We start from the raw sequence: 25,077 nt of genomic DNA, 5'->3' as shown, positions 1-25,077 counted from the left end.
TAAGCAGAATAACATCAGGTTCAAAAATCGAGTCCAGGTGTCTGGTATTTGTATAGCAATTACAGTGCTTTTATGAAGTGCGATTTCATGCCTATAGAGCTATAAATGTCTAATGAGTCAGTTATTTTTTTCTTTTAGATTCTTATTTTCAAGCCATTTCTGAGGAGGAGGAGGAAATTAATGGGTGGTGAAACCTTTGAAAAAAAGATGATTCCATGTCTTCTCTTTATTTAATTTTGCTCGGAAATTTACTTTTTATTTATCCACGATCCGTAAATGAGAATTATAAACGAAGTGGCTAAATTTTTCAACTAATTTAATTTTGCAACTTAGATAATTCGAAAGGAGAAAAATTTTAAAGTAATATCTAAATTTGTCCTTGAGTGCTGAAATGCAATTAAATTGCTTTTATCGTATGTAGATAAAAAAAATCGAAAAGCGAAAAACAATCAATTACAGAAATAGTCAAAATTTGTGAAAATAAAATCTGGAAGATTAAATAAAACAGTCATTAATTTTTTTTCAAAAATATAAACAAAACGTTTTACTAGTTTTAATTAGCAGTTTTGTAACCTACTCTACATTCAGTCGTTTAAAATCGCAAATATTGTACGTTTAATTAACCATTAAGTAGCATGATTTTAAAATTTTACGTATAATTAACGTATTAACGATACATGTATAATTAAAAGAATTATAGAGAAAGACAACCTTTCTTAATTTTTGTAGCATCGTCACATCTCAGTTAAGCACAGAATTCAATATATTTGTCTTTCAAGGTTATGTACCAAATGTAAGGTTTATCTTAAATGAAAGAATAGAAAATTAATTTCTAACGTTTTTTATTAAATAGAGAATTGTCGTTTAAGAGAAAAGTCCGATTTTAGCATAAACCGCACGCTGAATGAAGGAAACGGAATTCACCTTTTCCATTTAATGAGAGTTACATCAAGGGAGAGGACGAGTTATAACTTAGCGTCACAAAATGCAAATATTTCAGCTTTCATTTCTCCCGTTACCATAAATGAAATATCACATATTTACACAGTCGAGTTTTAAGGAACGAAGATAATTTTCTCTCTACATTTATGAGTTATTCTGAGCAAAATTGCTTGCATTTTATTAAAGCTCAAAAATGAGTTTTAAAATTAATTCTAACAGTTTACTAGTTCCAGTTGTTCGCTTTCTGATTCTAGTTCGCTTCCTAACTAATGCTTCATTTACTGAAATACGAAATTGTCCTTTGTTTCATTTTACTTTAAACTATTCTATTTCCGCCTTTTTTAGTAAACGTTTTTTTGCTTCAAGCAAAATTATCTTATTTATCTAGCATTTACGAGCCTACATAGAAACAAAATTACGCACATAATTTTCTACTTTATTACATAAGTCTCACTTTATTTTACATAACATTAGGACTTAAAGTTCTAGTTTTAATTTTCCTTTCTGCCCTGAAATAGTAACATGTTTATGAATCCCTCTAAACAGCGTCATTTCAAAATTCTTACACAACGCTTCCGCCATTAATAATATTAAAATTTGCGAGCTAAAATCTTTACCAGCTAATAGAAGTAAAGTCTCATTTCGGCAGTCTGAACCTCGGGCTGTGTTACAATTTCAGAATTTCTTCTCTTTCTTGTGCTGCTAAAATAACATCTTCTATTGCCAATTATAATTTTGTGAATATGTGAAAAACACGTGATCGCTTCAAGACTGTTTTCTCAACGAGAAATAAAAATGCTTAAATCGGCCCTGATTGCTGGTACCAAGTTTATGCACAAGCTTTGTCCCCATTTGAAAATACAAGTAATATCCAGCACACCTCTAAGCCAGCCATCTCAAAATTGTCATTCATATTCATTATGTATATATAACCCATGTATAATATACATAAATCTTTATGTATTGAATGTAAACTTTAATCTGTATTCACCTTTTAAGTTTTCTGTGCAATTTAGTTGTTGAGATCTGTCCCATTTGTCTCGCTTTAACATCAGAACAAGTATTGGGGAAAGTTCTTGCAGTTAGCTCTCGTATTTATTACTGTTATTCAAGTAATTAGCCAATTATTTTTTACTTGTTCTCGTGATCTGAAATTATATCTGTTTCTTTTCCTGTTGGCTGCTATTGGCTTCGAAAAGTAAAACTAAATGCAACCCTTAGTTTTTTTAAAAGGGGGGGGGCCTTGTGAGATGGAAAGTGTGAAGACCTCCTGGAGGGTCTTAAGATGAGAGGAAAACTTCTTTCGCTTTGTGAGGTCATTAGGTCCTTACCACGTTCACGCCGGGGCCAATTTTAATGTTCTTCGCCGTCAGACGGCGCTCGAATTTTTGCCGCGTTTCATCCGGCGGCGCGCGATTATTGCCTGACGTGTATACGTGAGAAAGTTTGCTAATAGTTGTTAATTATAATTGTTATTAAAAAGTTTTTATAATAAATAAACATTAATTTTTCATTATTTTAATTTTCAGCGTCTAATAACAAAATCGAATGCGTACCATCAGTGGCACGCGTCGCCCGATAAGACAGACTAGTGCGGGTCACCGGTGGGACGCGCTGCCCGATGAGAAAGACTAGTGCGGGCCACCGGTGGCCCGCGTCGGCGTGATCGTGTTAAGCTAATGGTTTAATTCGCGCAGTTGGGTTACTCTTGTCTTGCCCTTATCCTCAGGGGGCTTCTTATATTTGTTAAACACTTAACGGTCTTCCTCTCGGTCTCTTCAGCCATTTTTTTCCATTATTTAATTTTTCATTTCGATGATGTGAAGGTAATTGTAATTTTATTACAAAGGTACTTCGTAAACACCTTGGTCTTTGGTCCCTTCAAGTGACGCATGCAGTGTCTCTGTTGTCCTCTCTCTAGGTAGGGATATTCAAATGAGAAAGAGAACGATAGCACAGAGGCGCGTTGTTTTCATACCGAAACTTCTTGGAAAATAAATGCAGAGGCATTGTAAATTATAACTATTTCCTAACACTCAACATAAATTAGCCTCCGACCATCCTGGACCACTGAAATAATTCGAGTTAATGTATGTCAAGAATATACAACACACCGTCAACGTGGACTGTGTCTAAGAAATGATGCAAGGCAGTTTGGCTTTTTTGAAGCCAGTCGCAACTTAGGTTTCAAAAATGGGTTATTATTTTTACAGTTTTTTAAAGTTTTTTTTAGTTTTTTAGTTTGGTTTTTATTCCGTCATTTTCTTTTAAAATATACCCGCTTCCAGTATTCCTCACCACATTTAGCGAGACGCAACCACTTAGCGCGCGCGTCCGCGACGCGGCCCTAAGACTGTTGAATGTAACTACGTCAATTTTTAGTTTTTCTTATTAAGACAAGTTATACTGTAAAAGAGCAAATGATAGGACCAAACAGTGAAAAAAATTGCAGCTAAAATGAAAATGTGGCTTTACCTAAATGTAGAACCTTCAGAACCTGCCGCAACTTCCGATAATGACGAGATTCTAAAGGGTATTGATATTTCTTGCAGTTTGCATGACCAAGATAAAGAATCTTAATCTATCATCCTCAAACATACTACATTTCAGCAACTGAGAGAACAACCTTCTTCATCGACCTGAAACGAACATCTAGAGGGCACGAAATTAGGATATAAAGAATACTCTCATTTAGGTGCGGGTGGGCGGCAGAAAGACGACTTAAAAACTTTTGATTTGTAGGACCCAGGTAGTTGGCCAATCACAGAAAAAATGAACGATCAGCAACGATCTTTCTTAAGCATTCAAGCTGTATTATTAGCCGAAACGCATCCAGAAAACGTAGACCATAGGTTCACTGAACGTGACGGCAGACATTTGACATCTTCATTGTGGTACAGAAGATTAGAAAATAATGAAAAGATTAAAAGATCTTGACTTATATATTCTAAAAATAAAATAGCATTTTTTCTGTACGCCCGGCAAGATTTACCAGAAAACTTACAGGGCGTACAAAAACTGTCGCTATATCAGCATTGTGTACTACAGGACTCATTAATTGGAAAAAAGCTTCAGAGAGGTTAACAGAGCACGAAGCATCTCAAATCTACAGTTCATGATTAAGTGGAAAATTCGACTGCAACAAATGAAATTGTGTCATGGTATCGATTATGACACTGAGCGACTAATTTACACAGGGAAAGAAAAATGGAGAGAGATCCTGCACATAGTTATGGATACCGTATTGTGCAAACTTTCAACAAACCGTCTTTCTTTCCGTGGATCTGATGAAACCCCAAGCAATCTGCTCACAAAATGTCCTCGACCTAGTCAAAGCAACTTTTCGAATATAACAACTCTGCTAGCCAAACATAACCCAGCTCTTAAGTACTAGTTAGAACATCTAATAAAGGGTCAAGTATCGTATTTATTAAAGACAATTAATTGAAATTATTGATATAATGGCGAAAACAGTTCGCAATAGCATTTTAAACGATATCAAAGAAGCCAAAGCAATTAAGCAATAAGATTAGATTGCATTCCAGACGTGTCGTATTCAGAATAAATGAGCCGTGTGATTCGATACGTAAAAATATGTAGTGATGTATGGGGAACAAAGGAAAGCTTTATAGATTTCATAGAAGCTGGTGGAAAGACAGTAGAATGCATTTCTCAACGGATTGTAGAAAACTGACACTTGATGGTTTGGATATTGGACAATGTCGTGGTTAAACTTACTTTAACGGATTTATTATGGCCGGTACTTATAAAGGAGTGCAAGCTAGAATTACAGAAATGAATAAGCTAGCCGAATTTGGTGCCATGTTTGGCTCACTTTTAAGCTTTTCGGTGTTTATTCTGCCTAATCATGCCCCAAAGCAGTTAACCTATTTCGGATTATCCAGAAGGTATTTAGCTTTTTTTGTCGGATCCACTATTCAATGGGATATTATGAAAAAAAGTGTACAGAAACCAACTTAAAAGGAAGCAGCCAGGCGAGATGGTCGGCAAACTATGCGGCTGTGAAAGCCCTTCTAAAGAATTTACTGATGTAGTAAAATCTTTGAAAGAAGTTAAAGATCTTTCTCTTCAAGTATCATCCGAGTACGAAGAATTGACGAGTAATCTTCAGCTATCATCAAAGTACGAAGCAGAACATCTGCTAAATGCTGTAAAAAAATTTGAATTTCTTATCAACCTGACAATTTGAGCTAATATTCTTCGAGAAATCAATCAAATAAATAATGAAATTCAAAAGGAAAATATTCTTGCGCATTCCGCTGGCATTAATGGAAGGTCTGACCAAAACTTTGCAAAAGATGAGAGAAATTCTTATGGAATATTGGACAGAGTCTTAAAAAGTAGCATAAAAATTGAACCTATTCTGACAAATGAATTCTAAAGCTCAAAAAGCAGTTTGATGAATTGTGCGAGGATGAATCACGAATACTTCATCCTGTTCAGCTATTTTCTAATGCAATAAAAACTGTATTTAATAGAATCTCATCAGAAATTAAAACGAGGGTAAACAGCGCTACTACACTAAATTCCAGTTTCGCATTTCTCAATGGTCGTGAAATATTGAATATGTTAGTTGAAAAACTGCGAAAGAATGGAGCAGATCTTGCACGAAAATATGAGCGAGATCTAAACGCATTTGAGGTTCTGCCAGGAAACGGCCGTTTGTAAAGAACAAGCCCCCAATGTTATTCGGCGACATAAAAAAGGCTAGCGCTTGCTATCTCTCGCAACAGATCTACAGCTAGGATTTTTAAGATGCCTTTCACAATATTTGTATTGAGCTGCGGATTTATTCTAGGCTTCCAACTGCATCCGCAAGCTATTAGCAAATTAAAACTCATTAAAAAAACTATCTGGCATAATCGATGAGCCAGGAGCGTTTATCAAGCCTCGCAGTTCTATCATTCGAGAGTCAAACACATTATGACAATTAATTATGACGATGCCATAGACTTATTTGCAGAACAAAAGGCTCGCAGAGTAAAAATTTAATCCCGTAATATTTTAAGAGCGTTAGGTAAAATCTTAAAATTATTAATGAAATAAGAATTATGAAAAAAGTGCGAATACTAACCTTTCCCTTTCAGCAGTAGTCGTATTTTTGTTATGTACAGCTAATGAGATGTTACGCTAATGAAAGTCACGTCATTAAACAACTCGTCTATTGTTCCAACTTTTGTAATCTATTGCTTGTAACTAAAGTACTTTTATTAGGAGTGCATATTTGATTGAACATTAGGACTTATTTAAGTATGTTATTGAGAAAAAAAGGAATTTATTGCATTAGTAATTTCTAACTTGATATATGAAGCTATTATTAGTAATGTGTCATTTCTATTTTTTCGTACTGTGTTGAACTGCTTTAGTATTTAGTGCTGAATCATTTTCCGTTAGTATGGCTAGATTATTGCAAATATTGCAAAACTGCGTATTTCAGAGAAAATGGAGAGGCAATTGCATTAAGGAGGTTCGCATGAGTATTTAATCACGTAACTTTTGGTATGCACTCGTATGTCGGGCCACCAGCGGCTGATCGGTAAAGTCTAAACTCTGGTTAGTTCGGTCGGGGGTTAAGATTGGATTGGATTGGATTATTGTAATTTGGCACAAAACCTGTCAAGGTTATCTGCGCCAGACAAATGGTAACAATGAAATTAGTCATTTGTAGAAACTTCCAGCTTACGGGGGTTAAGAATCCCGGCAAATGAGTTGGCTGCATGGTCGTTTCGCTCATGCGTAACTTGCATACGAGCCAATTACTCTTAGAAAGTCCTTAGCGAAGGCATCTCTCCTCTTATGCTTTGCCATAAGTTAAGAAACTAAACCATTTGTTATGTACATTTCTTTTATAACGAAAATGCCACACAGAATTTACCATAAAATGGATTTTACATTTTATCTCAACCTTACCTATTCCTGTGTTTATTTAAAAAATTATAATTTGTTAGAGAAATTTAAAGGAAGATGGGTGAGGGCGGCAGTTAAATTTTTGCTCCACCTAGAAAAAAGGCTAAATCCGGTGCTTTAAAAAAAGAAAAAATCCATCCATTAAAGCCCACAGTCACAATCCGCAAGTGGCATTCTCCTGTTGGTGGACAGATACACTTGCTCCTTTTTATACAGTGGCTTTTTAAAAACAAAACTTCTCGTCCTATGGAGATGCCTTACATAATATTTTATGATATAAACAATATTTATTGCAAAAACGATTCCCGATAAATGAAGAGTTAAGTTGTTGGGGGATACATCAAGAACCATCACATGGCCTACATTTCACATACAGTATCAAAATAGGGCGTTCATAAGACTCTGAATGTTTAAATATAGACTATGAGCTAGTATTAGTCACGTGCAGCGGTAACGTTTAAGGTACGCCAATGTCCAGCCATTTTTAAATGATAGATATGTAAAGTATAGAACATGATCGCAATTTGCAAAACTTTTGGACTACTATATGCATTACTTACTTGGGAACTGGTATGGTGGGGTGTGGTGTGGTGTGGTGTATTTAATTACGGCAAAGCACACTAGGGCTATCTGCCTAAGGGAAGGGGTGCCTTCGTGGAGGACTTTCTAAGGGAAACTGGCTCGTATACACGTTACACATGGGGAAAACCACGAAAACACCCATGCAGCCAGCCCGTTCGCGGGATTCGAACCTCGGACCGAACTACCAGTGTTCAGCGACTTTACCGCTCTGCCGCTGGTGGGCCTACTTGGGAACTGATTTGTTTAAGAACTACAGTTTCAGGTAAACATTTTCTAGTAGAAAATATCCTTTTAAACTCTGCGCATTGATAAAAATTGTAGATAGAACATTAGCTCCTAGCTAATCAGCGTTTCAGCAATTTGAATTAGTTTGGATTATTTGTGGGAGAGCACGTTAGGACTATTTGCTTAAAGGATGGAATGCTTTCAAGAAGACTTTAAAGGGAAATTGGCTAGTATTCACGTTACACCTGAGAAAAAACAATTATCAGTATTCAGAAATCACTTGCAAGCCCCGATAAGTTGAAAGATATGCGAATAGTACAATGTTGGTTTTCTCATTAAATCGAGCATGGCAGAGGGCTATCAGCTTAAAGGAAGAAATACTTTCAGGGAGAGTATTCAAATGGAAAATGGCTCACATTCATGTGGGATATACGAAGCATTTTCCCGTTAGAACACACAAAGGAGGGAAAAAAAACACACGCGGTTAATACGGAAAGAAGTTCTGTATTCAGAGCAAGATGTCAGAGGTTAACATAGTAAAAAATATGGAACTAGAGCCTAATAGCATACTACATATTCATCGGAAAAAGGGAACTGTAAATGAGATTATATTTTAATTCTAACAACATACATATTTACGATTTGTAAATGTACATTTACCATTTTAGAATATTATAATCAGTTATTCATATGGTTTAAAAGGTATATATTGCATACTAAATTTATATTGGATTGGTTTATTAAGGCAGCTTAATAGAGGCAATATACCTAAGGGAAAAGATGCTTTCATACAGAAATTACTCAGGAAAGCTTCACTTCCATTGGTGTTAATTACGAGAAAATTGTAACAACCTGCAGCAGACTCGTTTAACCGTCAAGACAAAATAATAAACAGTCAAAACTTGATACTTTGTTGGTTATTCTGGCATGCAGCGGGAGATTCACTACTCCTGCTCTAGCCAAAACTACCAGCATTTTCCAACTTTAATCACTCACCTTTTGGTTGGCGACTAAGCATGAAAGAATACATTTGAATAATTTTATTGTAAAACTCAAAGCTGCCACAAGTAACAAAAATTATAAAAATAAATTGAAGAGTTAAATAATAGCTACTCTTCTTAAAATTTGTTGAAGTTTTAATTTCTCAAATTTTAAAGAAAATGCAAAACTTTGAAGTTTTACTTTAAATACAATGTGAAAAAATTAAACTTGGTTTATCTGACTATGGCACATAACACTACAATTGCCAGAGGGAAGAGACGCCCTCCATGGAGAATATTTTAAAGGTCAGAGAAGATTTCCCCCCCCCTCCAAATTTTAGAGGATTCTTATCTTTGTTGCTTGAAATAAATGTAGTTTTCTGCAATATTTCATGGATAAAATTAAATATTTTGTCGAGATTAACGCATATTCCTGACACTTAAAATCATTGGTATACTTATAAAACAACCGAAATGCATGTATTTTAGTTCATTATGGTAAAGCACTCAGGATCTTTCTGTAAGGGAAGACATGCCTTGTGGAACACGTCTTGAGAGCAACTCTCGTGTCCAACAATGAAAAGTAAAAAATAATTTTGAATTCCGTAAATTTTGTTTTAAATTATGTTAGTCATTCAGTTTTCATAAGGTTACCTGTGTTCTAAAAAGCCCGTATAAGTTGGAACAATGTCGAACACTGGTGCAAGGAGTTATAACGGTGAAAATTTTAATAACTAGTGGTGCTTGGGAATCGCTTATGATCTGAATTTGCGTAACCGTAAATTGTTGGGGCAATAAAAAGTAATTTATTAAGTGTAGATTCTAGATAAATACCAGTAAATATTATTGAAATGCTCCACTGTGAAATTGTTTCAAATATTACAAAATAAACCTAACGTCTGGTTTGGAAAATACAGCAAATTATTACAGAGATTAATTTAAAAATTTATTTAGAGGTCAGCTCAAAACTCAAGATTCATTGCGTGTCTTACCTAGGAACCATTAGTTACATAGAAATCTTTATAATCAGAAGTATCGATCTCATTTGATCTCAAGAAGGCAATTAAAACATGAAATTCTCTTTAAACTGCACAATAAAAGATCTGAAATTATTCAGTGAATTCTGTGAATGAGTTTCATAAAAAATCGATTGACGCCGGAAGTTGAGCAACCATTTAATTTCAACAAAGTTACAGCATTTTAAAAATGTAATTTATAACAAGTTAAAATATGGAAAAAATCTAAAAACGATTTGTCAATTGATTAATAAAAATGGTATCAAAAAGTTAAAATAATAAGCAGCGAAGGCTTTGTAAATAGTGAAGACACGTACTGAAAATAACTTTAGTCCAAGCGGTTCATACACAGATTAATTTCACCTTGGCTTTCATTTCTTGTTCTTCGAGGAGGACGACGAATGAATAGAATGCAACCAAATGTTAGACAAACTAACATAATGCAGAGCAGACAAATTAGTAAAGTATACCACCATGGAATTGTACAATTCGGGGTAAATTCTTTGCTAACACGAATAATTTGTGAAATGGTTTCTTGTGGCATAGCTGAGAGTTTCGCTGTTACTTCGAAAGTAACTGTCTCGTAGATATCTTCGAATTTATTATTAGACAACGTTTTCTGGGTTGTTCTGGAAGGCCCAAACAGTGGCAGAGAATTTGAAATTTCTGGCCCATCCCTCTTCTCTGTCCAGGGAGACGCGAATGGCAAGTTTAAAATTTCTAGCTTGCCTGAAGAAATATTCGTATCATTTAAATCTGTGATAACGTTTAATACCGGTGAAGGCAAGACTGCAAGAGATCGCGTATATGACCCGTTCCTTGGAAAAAATTTTTCTGGTGAATTAATTTGACGCCCTTCTTGTAAAGACGGCAGTTCCATTATCTCTTTTGTTTCGGGCACAACTGTAAAGTTCTTAATTATAACTTTCTCTTTCAAAAAGTTCCGCAAACTTCCTTCAAAATCAGTGTCATTTTTCTGCTTGTCGACAAACCGTACGGCTGTTAAATTTTTAACATTAGGTACCATGCGATGGTTTCTTCTCCGATTTCGGTTGGGAAAAACAGAACTGTGAGCTTCATCAATATTTTTTACTTTACTGTGTTTAACTGTATTATGTTTTATGAAAGTGTAATTACAGAAGTCTGGGCAGACATTCTTGCAAAGTACTACATCGCAAGTTAAATACAATGCGTTTTTTAGCGGCACAGCGAAATTTATTAATGCGTAAGCCAAGATGTCGGGCATTTTATGCTTTATAATACTGAAAGTCAAAATATCGTACGAACGGGGGCAACCTACTGGATCAGACAATCTATGCACAGTCGCTGTATTGATTTCTACATCATTAGTGTAACAATTGTGTATTCTCATATCTTTACTTTGACCTTCGTCTTTCATATGGAATATGAGGAATAATTCATTACTGGAATTTAGCTGTGGCAAGTCCATATCTACTTCGCTTGCAGATTTCAAATCAAACCACAGGTTCAAATCTGTAACTCTATAGCTATTCCAGTTACTTCCTCTCTTCTCCGTCCAAGAGTTATCTTCTATAGGAGGAATTTCACACAAAATCTGATTTTTAATAGCATACGAGGAGTTGAAATACTCAACAGTAATCGTATTATTTACATAGTACGGTCCAGTTCCTATCACTTGTGAACCGCAGGCTGATAACGGCAAGTCCAGCGATACTGTTAATGCAGGTGATTTCTCAGGAATAATCTCACTAAAAATTAAAAAATAAAAATTTCCATTTTTTAAAAAATATGCATAGGAGCAAACACTGCTCAAATTAAATTATATGAACTGATATTTTGAAACGTTTGGAGGGGGGATAGAAGCGTGCTAAGCTCTGTTTCATCATATTTGATATTGTAGAATTTTGTGAAAATTGGTGGCTTAATGCAATAAAAGTACACGCTATTTTAATACATGTTCATGATACAAGTTAATATGAAGACATATTAATGTCTTAATATTATACAATTAAAACTGACAAAATAAATTGCCGAAATTTTAAAATATAGTTTCCATTACAAGATAATATGCACTAAACTGTTTTCTTTAAAAACTGTTTAAACTAATAGGCCAACATTACTTGTATGATCAACATATTTAACGGTGGTCAGTATCTAATAATAGTGCTCCTAGTTTTAAAGTTAAGAAATGACAATTAAATTTTTAAACTGTTTCATTCCATTTAAATCGTTGTTTTTTTGAAATAACAAGCCCAAGAAATATTTATATTTAGAAAACGTTTACCACTCGATTTGTTTTTTCGGTTTTGTTCTAATTATGGCAAAGCACCTTAGGGCTATCTGCCTAAGGGGAAGGATGCCTTCATGAACTACTTTCTAAGGGAAACTTTCTCGTATACAATGTTCACCAGTCGAAATGTGCCGATAACGAACGCATGTTTTCTAGCAAGAAGTCTTTACCTATATCTTTTCCAGAAAATATGTTTAGTTTTTTTTTTTTTTTTAAACAGAAAAGCTTCTACATTTCAAATAGTGTCTTTCAGTCTACATAATGAAATATCATTTCATGAAAAGTTTCAAGACATATTTTATTCCAGAATTTACAGCACATCAACAATTTTCATGGCATCCTTAAATTAAAGGGATTTTTCTCCTAAATGCAGAAAAATAAAGATTTGAAAATGACTACAAGAAATTAAAATTATATAAAAGTAAGAACCGGGAAAAAATCTCAATATTTTTATAGCTTAAAATTTGTTTTAAGATTGGTTACCGTTACAGAACAATTTATTGGAAATCACTCGTAAAGAATTGTACTTGATAGTTCCTGCAAGAAAGTGCCCTTTCGTCATGAATAAATGAAAGATGCAGGAATAAATGAAAAAAGTTTAAACAGATTTTAAACAATAGTGTTGTTTATTTGATGATTTAAATGTGCTGCACATATTTCGTTTTGAAAAGATGTTTACCAATGAAACATTTTATACGAGCATTGTTTTAAATTTTTATGCTGAAAAAAACTAAAGAGACATTTATGTTTGAAGAAATTAAAGCTTTTTGTCCTGTAACATGAAAGATCCCGATTTTGAAATTTGATTCGGAATCAAACACCAATTCAAAGTTTCAGTTAATTTCAAAATGCACACTTTTCGGACAAATATACTCACTTCACATTTGTAATAAATAACTATTTAACATTCACTTAACTAATATTTCATTAGTCACACAGAATAAGTATTTGAACTTTTCACAAATTTTTCAAATACCGTTAATAGAAAAATCTAACTTTTACTATATTTGTGCATTTCTCAATATTGCTCCGAGTTATCGAGTAGGTAAGATTATTCGTTGTTTTTGTCAGATATTCCATAGAGCGAGGGGACCGTTGACAGAACTTCATGATTTTCTCAAGGTGTCACAAATGAGGGTATAACTCCTGCGTAATCCGCGATTAGTCTTTCATGGTATAATACGATATATACGTGAAGACTCACGATTCTATTCGAATATTGATGTGGCGACACTAATTTAATATAGTATAACACATTTATCACCTGTTTGTGCAGGTGTAGAGTTCAAGAGCATGCGAATTGTTGACTCACTTTGTAAAATATTGATTTTGGTGAGGGAAAAGTATTATCACCAGTACTTTTCATTGCATAATCAGTTTGTAGTAGCCTAGGAATTTGATCATTTATTGGTTGACTAATTAACACAAAGCTTGGTAAGGTAATCTACCTAAAGGCGGAGGTTCCTTCATGAAAAACTCAAATTTAATTTTATTCACGTTGCGTGTAAAAGAACATAAAAAACCCACGCGTTTAATTTGATTAGTTGGATTACGGCAAAACACGCGAGGTTATCTGCCTAGCAGGAAGAATGCTTTCATGGAGAACTTAGTCGAAACTGGATCATACTAAGTGTTGTAGCTGGTAAAAGCATGTATATGCGTATTAACACAACCACCTCGTAGCTGTTTGGAGAATTTTATAGGAGAAAAAGAATGACTTATAAATGTGAAAAATCTTTTGTTGCATTAAACTTTACGTTTTAATCAAGTATTTAAATACTTATGTATCATCCCGTCCACTTTGAAAGCTGGCTACCATCAAACCATGAAAGCTGGTGGAGATCCGACCAAAGTTGTGCCAATCGCATCTGCGAAATTCTGAAAGAAATGACTGCTTTATTTAATAAACTATCTGTATTCAACCCGCTTCGGTTTTGCGCTTTGCAAAAAGGCTTTCATAGATTTCTGCCGTTTCTTACCGCCTTCGATTTTATCAGCTCTGTTTAAAATGCTATGAGTACAAATTTCCCGCCGATAATTATTTCAGTCTATTACTGTTTTGTTGGCTATATTTAGCTAACTTTATCGTGTCCATTAATACACCATCAGGATCCCATAACTTTGAAAATAGTCTGCTGCTTGGAGTTACCAAAGTTTCTTTCAAAATGCATGAAAAAATACAGCAATAACAGTTAAACCTTTGTTCATAAAAGAAACATGGCTTTTCGTGAATCAATTGGGATTATATCACCCCGAAAGCGCTGATGTTAGTTGTTACATCACGTTTGTCCATAGCTAGAGCTAAATTACACTGCTTGGCGACCGTTTTACTACTCGAGGGGAATACCTAAGTATCAGTATTCATCCCCAAAAGCAATCAATAAATTTACACAGGTTTCTGCTTCATTTGCTCTGATGGAAATTCACGACAATTGCTTTGAAAGAACATTCAAAACCAATCGTCCTGTTTAGCGATTTTGAGGCAAAATAATGCATTTATTCCGAAATATATTTGCAGTTTCTCACTTTAGGCAAATATAACAGGCATTTAAAATTGAGTTTAAGGCACAAGTTATCACGATTTGTCTGTAAAAGGCATTGGGCTTTGGAATAAAACACCAACGAAAAATGACGGCGTTTGTTAAAACTGTATAGTGTTAATTAGTAGCCTAAAATAGTAAAGCTAGTCCTAAAATTTTGGTAACAGTTACCGAAATGGTTGCAATAATACGTAATTACCAGAAACATCCATGCGGTAGTTCGTTGACAGGTATTCGAACCCAGGTCACACTCAATACATTTGCTAAGAACTTTTACTATTCAGTGGTTTTTATCCATTCGGTCTGTAATAACATAGCGGCTTAGCTATCTCCATTCGACAATAACCTATTTTGAAGTATATATTTTTACTCGTTTTAAAAGTATTCATCAATCAACAGCAAAATTTTAAGCAATTATTTATGAATAACATACCTGCAAAGTTTATCTTTTGAGTACATCATTCCGCTGAAGGGATAGTAAAAGCTAGCTTTTATATGTAAACCAAAAATATCACATGCTTCACTGAAACGTGGAATGTAAAATTCATTCCCTCGAGCCAAGGAAGCAAACAAGCACTGAAAATAAATTTTATCACTTAGGTTTTTTTTATACTGCAAAAAATCAATTACAAAAATTGCATTATTCATTTAGTTAGTGAATAGATGACTCAACATTATTATTCATAAAATGTTCAATATTTAACAGGTGCCCAGAATCAATGTTAATTAGTGATTCAATCAAATTACATAACACTTTGAAATGTTTTATCAGATAGCAGGCTATTAAAATACCGTCTATCTTAACTAAATTTGTAACAAGGCTTTCTGTGCGACATCAGAATTCAACGGTCTCAATTATTGGAGCACTCGTATTGTAAAAGCGAATAATTTAATTGCAGTCAAGTACTCAAGGATTATTTTTATAAGATCTTAGGTAAACACCTCTCCGCAAAGATACTACAAGTAAAAACATTCGTGCGTTATCGTATATGCGTATACAGAGGTTTCAATCAGAGGTTAAAAGTTGACCTCAGCTTCCACCAAGTCGAATGCGTCGCGGTAGAGTTTCAAGAAAAGTCCAAGTTGATTTATAAAAAAAGTAAGACAGCAGAGAAGAATATTTTCTTTTATAACTTTACGATAACGAATAAAAGGAAAATATGATTAAATTTTTGACAAAGTTCATAAATCTGTATTTTAAAGTCCGGGCCAAATTATTTATTTATTTATTTTATTTTTTCGTATTAACCATACTAGGTGTGATGATCAGTACACACGTTAAGGATATTTTTGAGAGCTTAAAATCTCAATTTAACGCTAATTTAAATAATGCACTTCACAGTTTTGCTCTGTCCATTGTTTTAAATTATTCAAATTCTAGTAACACAATCCCATCAGCAGGCGAGCAGATAAAGCCGCTGAATATTAGTAATTCGACCTAAATTTAAATCCTGAGGGAAAAGCTGACTGCATGAGAGTATTCATAGTTTCCAACTCGCATATAACATGAATACGAGCCAGTTTCTGTCAAAAAGTCCTCCCACGAAGGCATTACTCCTTATACAGTTTAGCCTAATACTTCGCCACAATCAAATTATCCAACCTTTATAACAAGGAAGATAATTAACCTCTAAATTGTTTTTAAGCTCCTTTCTAATATTAAATACTTAACCGATATATTCATAAGCTAATTAAAATTTTAAAGCTACACAAGACTTGTGAAACCACGCTATCAGAAAAAACGCCTGAGCAGAAAAGTATTTGATACAGAATTGAATCCAAAATATATGTTTCTAAGATATCTGTTGTAAAGTAAGGTTAGTTTATTTGTGTACGGTTCTTTAAATATAAGTATGGCAAAGTAAGCAAGGACTTCCTGACTAAAAGAAAGGATGCTTTTCTAGAGGATTTTTTAAGGAAAACTGGCTTGTATTCACATTATACATGAAGATAACCACAAGAACGACCATGCAGCCGGGTCATTTCCCTAGAGTCGAATCTATGTCGAACTACCAGTGTTTAACGATTTTTACAGCTCAGCCACTGGCAGACCATATTTGAATATAGCAAAGCAAACGAGGGCTATCTGCCTAAAATGAGACTAAGACTTTCTATGGAAAGCCCGCACGTATTCAAAATATATGCAGAGAGGGCAAAAACACGGAAACTAACTATGCAGTCAGCCCGGCTTCGAATCCGAGTCAAACTACTAGTACTTAGCTTTCTTAATTACTGAACCACTGGTGGAGCAGTTTTGAAATAAGATAATGAAATATTATTTACTACTAAATTTATGGAAGTATTATTTTATGGAAGTTTTATGATACAGGAAATACTTTCATTTTTACCGAATTCAAAAAGTACTTTTTAACTTGAATAAATACGGCAACCCACTCCAAGAACGACAAAACAGGGATCCTAGATCCTGGAGTAGTGAAGATACGTTCAGACTTGGATAAAATTTATTTCAAATGTGTCGATTCCTTTAAACACTGAATCTAAATTCTTACTATTTGCTATAAAACGTTATTTATAACAAAATGAAATGCAGATACTGAAGACAGCATTTCCGAAAGATTGTTGTTTTTCAAAGAGGTTTTCCGAAGGGTACTTGCGGAAAAACCCGTCGACCATTTTTGGCCTATTAAAGAAAAGACGCTAAACTACGCGATTTTTCGCCAAAAATGGAAAAAGTGTTCTTCAAACACGCTGGATTACCCGTGTTAGTTATTATTCTTGAGTAAAAACTCTTTTTTCCCCTCTATCACTCATTTTTGATAAAAAAGAAATGATTAAAATTTGGACCTGCCTACTACGGAAGAGTTATATTGAAACTTTAGAAATGTTGAATATTTCTAAAGTTATGGAATCTTACCGGCGATTAAATTAAAACCTAGCGAAAACAATTTCTTTTACAGTATATCTATTTAATAAAAAATAATGGAAATTTTTAATGAAAAATTAAACATAAATAAATGATTATATAATTGGTACTTTTCCGTTTCGCCGGCGCAAATCTCGCCAAGTAGACTTAACTGGCGACAACACACGGTATACACATAAAAAATTTTAACAAATGTTAGTTAGGAATGTTTATTTTGAAGGTATGAACATTTTAATATCGCTTAAAATGGTACTTTTCCGTTTCGCCGGCGCAAATCTCGCCAAGCAGACTTTATTGGCGACAGCACACAGTATACACATAAAAAATGTTAACAAATGTTAGTTCTAAGAAATTTTTATTTTGAAGGTATGAACATTTTAATATCACTTAAAATTTTGTAAAAAGACAAAAAATTTGTAAAAAGACATTAAGAATTTACTATGCTTTCATGGTACAGCACCCTGATTCGTAGTTTCTTATCACGTGACCCCGAGTGATCTCATCTCCCGTAAACTACGCTACAAAAATCTAATTCTCTTAGTAATTATATACATTTATTTCAAGTTAAATCTTAATTTGGACTACAAGTTTAAATGCAAGAATTATTTCAATTCGTACTAATAGCTTACTGCAAAATTATGTAAAATCGCAGCGCTTTTACTTCGCTAGTGCATTCTCATTAGAATGGATGAATTTAACCCTTAACTTTGCCTTTTCTATATTTTCGCCTTCGGGTGATTGCATCATAATTGACGTAATTACCGCGAATGGCGTTAGGGTATAAAATTGAACTATCTAGATAAAATTATATGTAATTGTATACCAGTATTGAAAGAAACAATTTTGGCGACTTTATCGTTTGCGCCGGCAAAATGGAAAAGTACCCTTAAAATTTTGTAAAAAGAGAATAAATTTGTAAAAAGACATTAATTTAAGAATTTACCATGTTTTCATGGTACAACACCGTGATTCGCAGTTTCTTATCACGTGACCCCAAGTGATCTCATTTCACGTAAACTACGCTACAAAAATCTAATTCTCTCAGTAATTATCTACATTAATTTCAAGTTAAATCTTAATTTGGACTACAAGTTTAAATGCAAGAATTATTTCAATTCGTACGAATAGCTAACTCCGAAATTATGTAAAACCGCAGTGCTTTGCTAGTGCATTCTCATTAGAATTGATGAATTTAACCCTTGACTGCCTTTTCTATATTTTCGTCTTCGGGCGAGTGATGTGATTGCATCCTAATTGACTTAATTACCGCGAATGGCCTTAGGGTATGAAATTGAACTATCTGGGTAAAAATTCTATGTAATTGTATACCAGTATTGAAAGAAATAATCAAACGGATAAGAAATGGCTGCGACTTGTTTTGAAAAGGATGCGTGAAAGACTACCAGCGAGGATATTTCGTTTGGTATCGGTTGTACCATTTTTGGCGACTTTATGCTTGCACCGGCAAAACGGAAAAGTACCAATAAATTTGAAAGAAAATAATAGAACGTTTTTTCTTGCATTTAGTAATTTTTTTTTTTGGGGGGGGGGGTTTGGCGCGATTGGCGCAGTCTCTTGTGGTCGACGGGATCTCCCGTAGGTACCTCCCTAAGCATTTAACAAGCCATGATGCTTTTCTGTTTGCTAAATATTTCGCATTAAGCGTCTGGAAGTAATAGCTGAGCAAGTATAAATTCTGTTTTCACCAAGTCTTAAAATACATACTATTAGAACTCTAACGTGAATATATTCTGCGACGTTACTTTCTACCGCAAGACATTTGTTCAAAAATTCTATATTCACTCACAGGGTAGTAAGAGTAAAGTAGTATTTTGAAATCGTTAATAAATGGGAAGAAATTTCGATACCATAATACAAGCTTGGCCAAACTGCGGCTAGCGTTATAGCAAATGACAGTTTTGTCTTTGAAATATGATTTCGACTTGAAGGAGAAATTGTGTTATTTTATGTTTTTTAACAAGCAATAATTTTCATTTTTAATTACATATGATAGGAGGCTAATTTAAAGAATTCCAAACTGTGAACATTTCCGCGAGTTACTGTCGCAGAGATATTACTTTGTATAGACTCATAGACAACAAAAAAGCCATAGCTCCACACATTCCAAGATATACACTCAGCACGAAAAAAAAAAAAAAAAGGAAGAAAAAGGATGGTTCTATTATCTCCTGTTTTAGTGGGCCGACTGATTTGAGCTTTTCTATGTTTCAAAAGCGCGACTTAAACTAGGCATTAGATTTATGAACAGTACTGTTCTAGCACAGGTATTTTGACACAAAAATGAGGCTTTTTTTTTTCAATATTTCGATTCCACGACTAAGATTATGCCTAAATTTTAAGTTTTATAACATTTGGCGGGAAGTTTAAAAGTTTTTCTCATCGCACTTTTTTCAACCTGCGCCAAGAATAATTCACTTAACGAAATTCCTAATATAACCTATTTACATTTCTCTTTTGTTGTACACTAGCGGGGGGGGGAGGTGCATCGTTCCTTATTTCAAATAAATTTTTAACCCAGTGCATAAACCACATTTGTCACTATTATTGCTTATAACAAACATGGCAATTTTCAAAATGCGCCAATACGTAAATTCACTTCGCAAATTTTGAATAAAAAGCTCTAATTTTTTGCAGATATGCTTAGAAATACATGCACCAAGATTAAACATTTTACAGAGTATAATTCAAAAATGGATTTCGAGAAACTTATAAAAATTGCTAAGAAATACAAATTAAAAAAATGAATTAGAAAATAGCAGCGAATTTGTATTGAACCTAAATTTCGAACTTTGAAATCAAGAAATCAAAAGAATTGGTAAAAGTATAGTTTAAGGTACCCCTTGGCGAAACTTGACGATTTTGGCGGTACATAGATACCGATTTCGTGCAATTCTTTAACTCGTTATTTTGGCTTGCAAAACCAAAATAACAAGACAAACAATTGCACAAACTCGGTATCCATGTACACATCGACTTCTTTTCACTTAACCCCCCCCCGAATTGCACAAAAAATGGCATTGCGCACTCCTTTGACTTTATCCATGTACACGTCGACCTATTTTCACTTAGAAAAAATCCCCGAATTGCCCAAAAATGGCATTGCGCACTCCCTTTACTTTGTCCATGTACACATGGATATATTTTCACTTAGGTCAAAGGAGTACCAAATTCTACAATATAGGCAAACAAAAAATACATAATCTCAATAAAATACATTTTAAGCCAAACAATAAAATAACAAAAAAAGCAAAACATGTTATACACTTAAGCACTACCAAAATCAAATATTCACTTACCATGATTTTCGAGTTCCCTTCGTACACCCAGAGCCACGTGAAAATCAAAATATCATACTCAAATGACTTTTTTCAAACCAGGTACTCTTTCTGATCGAACGCTTCACATAGTGACCATCTGAACCTTTATTCCTACAAACCCATTCAAATCCATCTAAACGGTTTTAACACACACCACAAAAACGCTTTCAAAACATCCCATGATTCAAAATTTCCCAGAATCATGCAGCCGATTACGTCACAGTAGGGTTTCCATAACATTCAACTACTCAGGCTACCATAAATGAAACAACTTGGCGATAAATCAAACAACAACCTTGCCATAATACAAGGGGTACCTTAAAGTCTACTCTACCCAAAAAATCAAGTAAGTATAATAAAAAGGATATTAAATATATACCAAATTCAATTCACACTTAAGAGCTAAAATTCTGAGAGCCAATTTTTAAAAACTACTCGTTCGATTTTTACAAAACTTGGCACTTTGGTATAATTCGAGTTATAGAATCGAAATATAGAAAAAATAAATATGCCATTTCAAAGAAAGTCCGATTTTGTGTCAGAAAACCTATGTTTGAACAAAGCTATATATAAATCTAATATAATTCTAAGTTGCGCTTTGGAGACATGAAAAACGCGAATTAAACTTCATTAATAGGCCCAGTAAAACAAGATATATAGAACTGTCATCTTTTTTTCGTGCCACATATCTAAATGTATGTCATTATAAATGTTTAGCTGCGACTTCCAATGGAAGAAAAACTAAATCTGACTTTTCAATTAAATTGTAATTTGGTACTTTTCCCGTTTTGCCGGCGCAGGCGATATAGTCGCCAATAATGGTACAACTGATACCAAACGGAATATCCTCGCTGGTAACCTTTTACGTCTCATTTTCAAAACAAATCGCACCCATTTCTTATCAGATTGATTGTTTCTTTCAATACTGGCATACAATTACATAGACGTTTTACTTGATAGTTCAATTTTATGCCCTAAGGCCAATCGCGGTAATTAAGTCAATTAGGATGCAACCACACCGCTCACCAGAAGGCGAAAATATAGAAAAGTACCTAAAATTCATCAATTCTAACGAGAATGCACTAGCGAAGTAAAACACTGCGGTTTTACATAATTTCTGAGTAAGCTATTCGTACGAATTGAAATAATTCTTGTATTTAAACTTAACTTGAAATTAATGTAGATAATTATGAGAGAATTATATTTTTGTAGCGTAGTTTACGTGAGATGACATCACTAGGGGTCACGTGATATGAACCGGCGAATCAGGATTTTGAACCATGAAAGCATAGTAAATTAAATTAATGTCTTTTTACAAATTTATTGTCTTTATTTATTGGCTTTTTGCAAACTTTTAAACGATATTAAAATGTTTATGATTTCAAAATAAATTCTTAGAACTAACATTTGTTAGCATTTTTTATGTGTATACTGTATGTTGTCGCCAATAAAGTCTGTTTGGCGAGATTTGCGCCGGCGAAACTGAAAAGTACCTGTAATTTTAAATTAAATTGTTTAGAGATAATTTATTTCCGAATGTTAATCCTCACCTTAATTAAATGTAAAAAATAAACTATTATTCTTTTACACAAATAACTTGCTAAGTTGATAGCTTATTTTAAACACTTTTCCTACATATTCTTGCAGTTTCCCAGCGGAACGCCCTGTTTCATTACACTTGCTGTAGTGGTAAGAGTCAGAAATAAAGTCCAGTTCTGTTTTTCAAATTTCTGCAGTATTCTATACGCAAATGAAATACATTTTCCTATTTGTAAAAACCTCTTTGTCACCTTTCTTTTCAGATCATTCCTAATAAAATCAGTTGACAATCAAACAGGAAAAAATACTCGAAATTTTAATCATACGCTTGGTTTTCAACCTAAAAAAGAATATTCAGTACATCCTACAAAATCTAAAATTACGTATTTAGTGAAAGGAGATCACTGCCACGCACTTAAAGGTATCAGACAGGGAATTGATGACTTCGTAGAGGACTTACTAAAAGACATTGTCTTATATCCACGTAACACGTGGAGAAGAACACGAAGATTCCCATTTAATCATTCCATTCACCATTACTTGAAGTCTGATGGAACTACCAGTGGTCAGTGAGTTAATGATCGGCTACTGGTGATCAAATTTGTGCATTGATATAGAAAAATTTATGTGTTCACAGTAGCCTATTTGGTTAATCTTTGGATTATGGTAACTTGGCGAAAATTTGGCGACCAACCCTGCTACAGCAACCTGCTAGTTTTTGTTTGGACGCCTTTTTTTTTTTTTTTTTTTAACTCAACATTTTTTTCCAACAATCTGCTAGACGAATTACGCTTATGCTAGAACTTTTATGGAACAAAAATGCTTAATCATGACAAAGATTAGGTGCGAAATTGGGAGAAAGTGCAGAATCGCAAACTGCTTGCCGCGTTTTTAACAACTGCACATACACGGTATCCATGAACACGTCGACCTATTTTCATTTAAAAAACATCCCAGAATTGCACAGAAATGGCATTGAGCACACTCTTGACTTTATCCATGTACACTACTGCTAAAGTCCTAGCTAGTAACCTTTATCGCCTTACCAAAATGTCGCCAAATTACCTGTTACCATATTCCAAAGATTAGCCGCATAGGTTGCATATTTTTCTGAATAAGCGCAAGAGCAGCTAAAGTTATTTATGTTCGCCCTAAATACATATATTAACCATTCTTTTTACTACTCATTTTTAACTTACTCGAAACATTTCCTTCCATTCGAAATCGGTTTTACTGTTTTTAAAATGATATAAATATCTTGTCACAGTTTTTGACGAATCTACTCGCTCTTCTGTACTTCTTTTTACACTTGGCATGTTAGATTCGCCCGTTAGGGAAAAAGATGGAAACTTCATACAGACAGCTGGTTCCACCACTTGGATCAGAGGTCCTGTTTGGTTCGATTGTTTGAATACAGCAAAGCCGTGGCAGGACTTTCTGCCTAAATGGAGGACTTTGAGGGAAAATGGCTCATATTCACATTAAGCATGGTCAAAACAACGAAAACAAACCATGCAGCCTGCCTGTTCACCTGGTATCCAACTCAAACCATGTCGAACTACCAGTATTCAGAAGTCTTAACCACTCGGCCACTTGTTGGGGGGAGAATCAATGGCTCATGGCTTTAGTCAATCACGGACCGATATCACACTGGAGTTCGTTATAGTGAGACTTCTAGTCAAATATTATCGAAATAAGCTTAAAGACTTAAACATTCAAAAGCAGACTATTTCTAAACAAGTTCTGCATTTTATGGTTCAAAAGATTTACTAATTTTTTGAGAGTTTAATTTTTCTGGAATTTTAGCCGTTTTAATAATCGGAAAAAAAATTTTCAATAAGCTGGAAATTACCGCATTTTTAAGAACTGCAATGATCAGAGATTTAAATAAAATTCATTGATTTTTTTTAAATCCACGTAGAGCTTCTAGCAAAATTGTTTAAAATAAAATTATATACACTTGTATTGTTCAACTTAAGTCATTAACAAGCATTTAATACACGTGAACTCGAAAACCAATTTAAATGTTTTAATTTAATCTTGAGATCAGACTTTGGAAAACAAAACAAAATCATGCATCACTTACCAAGAAACATAAGAACGCTGTCGGTTTTAAGCTGGAGTCTGGAACACTGTTATACCTGGAAATGAAAAGCGTAAATGCAGATAAAGAGTTCAATCAAAAATCTCAATAGTTACAAATAAGTAACGAATCAAAAGAAAATACATTATAAAAACACACGAGGAAAAAGGGGGGGGGGAATGCAGCATAAACATACATCATAGATGCTGAAGTACTTCCTTCTCCCAGTCACATTAAGCAAAGGAAAACTAGTATGGTTTTTCGGTGAGCTTTGTTTATAAATTCAAGTGTAGATACGCAGCAAAATCACTGACTCAGTAATGATAAATTTACGTTATTCTTGTTAGCTTTTAAAAGCCTAAAATTTCTTGAGGCAACGAAAAGGAAATCGAGAAATTTATGATTAATCTTTTTCGATTTTTTAGAATGATTAACTACTTTTTAAAATTGAGCATAACAAAATTAATTCGCATATCCAATTTAACTGCTGTACTGTCAAAAATGCAAACTCGGTCAATCGAAAATAGATCAGTTTTATGCTTTTGAAGCTAGCTTTAAATACAAGATTTCATGCAATCACTTTTCGCTCATATTTACCAATTCAAACCTGTGCCAGTTTCAGGCAAGTGATTAGCTAATTATTTAGTTTCTCATAAACTGAACTCTGCTTAGCTAGAAAATTTTTCAGAGATAAAAATGCCTCTGACGTCATGAAAGATTCCCACAGTTTATAATATTAAAACTTCTG

The 25,077-nt window shown here is 34.0% G+C and overlaps 1 protein-coding gene across 2 annotated transcripts; it reads right to left on the bottom strand.

The window, feature by feature from the left end:
* Positions 1–9,813: 9,813 nt before the first annotated feature.
* LOC118202488 (uncharacterized) lies at positions 9,814–24,826 on the bottom strand. Of its 2 annotated transcripts, XM_035374672.2 has the most exons (4): positions 24,526–24,826; positions 24,333–24,387; positions 14,919–15,061; positions 9,814–11,403 (listed from the first exon to the last, which is right to left on the bottom strand). In XM_035374672.2, the coding sequence occupies exons 1-4, from the start codon at positions 24,528–24,530 to the stop codon at positions 10,002–10,004; spliced, it is 1,605 nt and encodes a 534-aa protein (XP_035230563.1). In that variant the 5' UTR covers positions 24,531–24,826; the 3' UTR covers positions 9,814–10,001. The 2 variants fall into 2 exon arrangements, with proteins under 2 accessions (XP_035230563.1, XP_085664975.1); XM_085808849.1 differs by lacking the exons at positions 24,333–24,387; positions 24,526–24,826 and adding an exon at positions 20,687–20,830.
* Positions 24,827–25,077: the final 251 nt, after the last annotated feature.

The sequence above is a fragment of the Stegodyphus dumicola genome, chromosome X2 (genome assembly GCF_044657685.1).
Source record: "Stegodyphus dumicola isolate Sdum_Otavi_A_Nest chromosome X2, ASM4465768v1".
Taxonomy (NCBI): domain Eukaryota; kingdom Metazoa; phylum Arthropoda; class Arachnida; order Araneae; family Eresidae; genus Stegodyphus; species Stegodyphus dumicola.
Note: the sequence above shows the minus strand (reverse complement) of the source record. Positions and strands in the feature narration are given on the sequence as shown.

What these genes read in the sequence shown, in the direction of transcription:
- LOC118202488 (XM_035374672.2), bottom strand. An exon ending in CAGCGTTCTTATGTTTCTTG is followed by an intron (nt 15,062 to 24,332) that starts GTAAGTGATGCA and finishes ATTTATTTTCAG; the next exon opens with TGCTTGTTTGCTTCCTTGGC. An exon ending in TCAAAAGATAAACTTTGCAG is followed by an intron (nt 11,404 to 14,918) that starts GTATGTTATTCA and finishes TTTAATTTTTAG; the next exon opens with TGAGATTATTCCTGAGAAAT.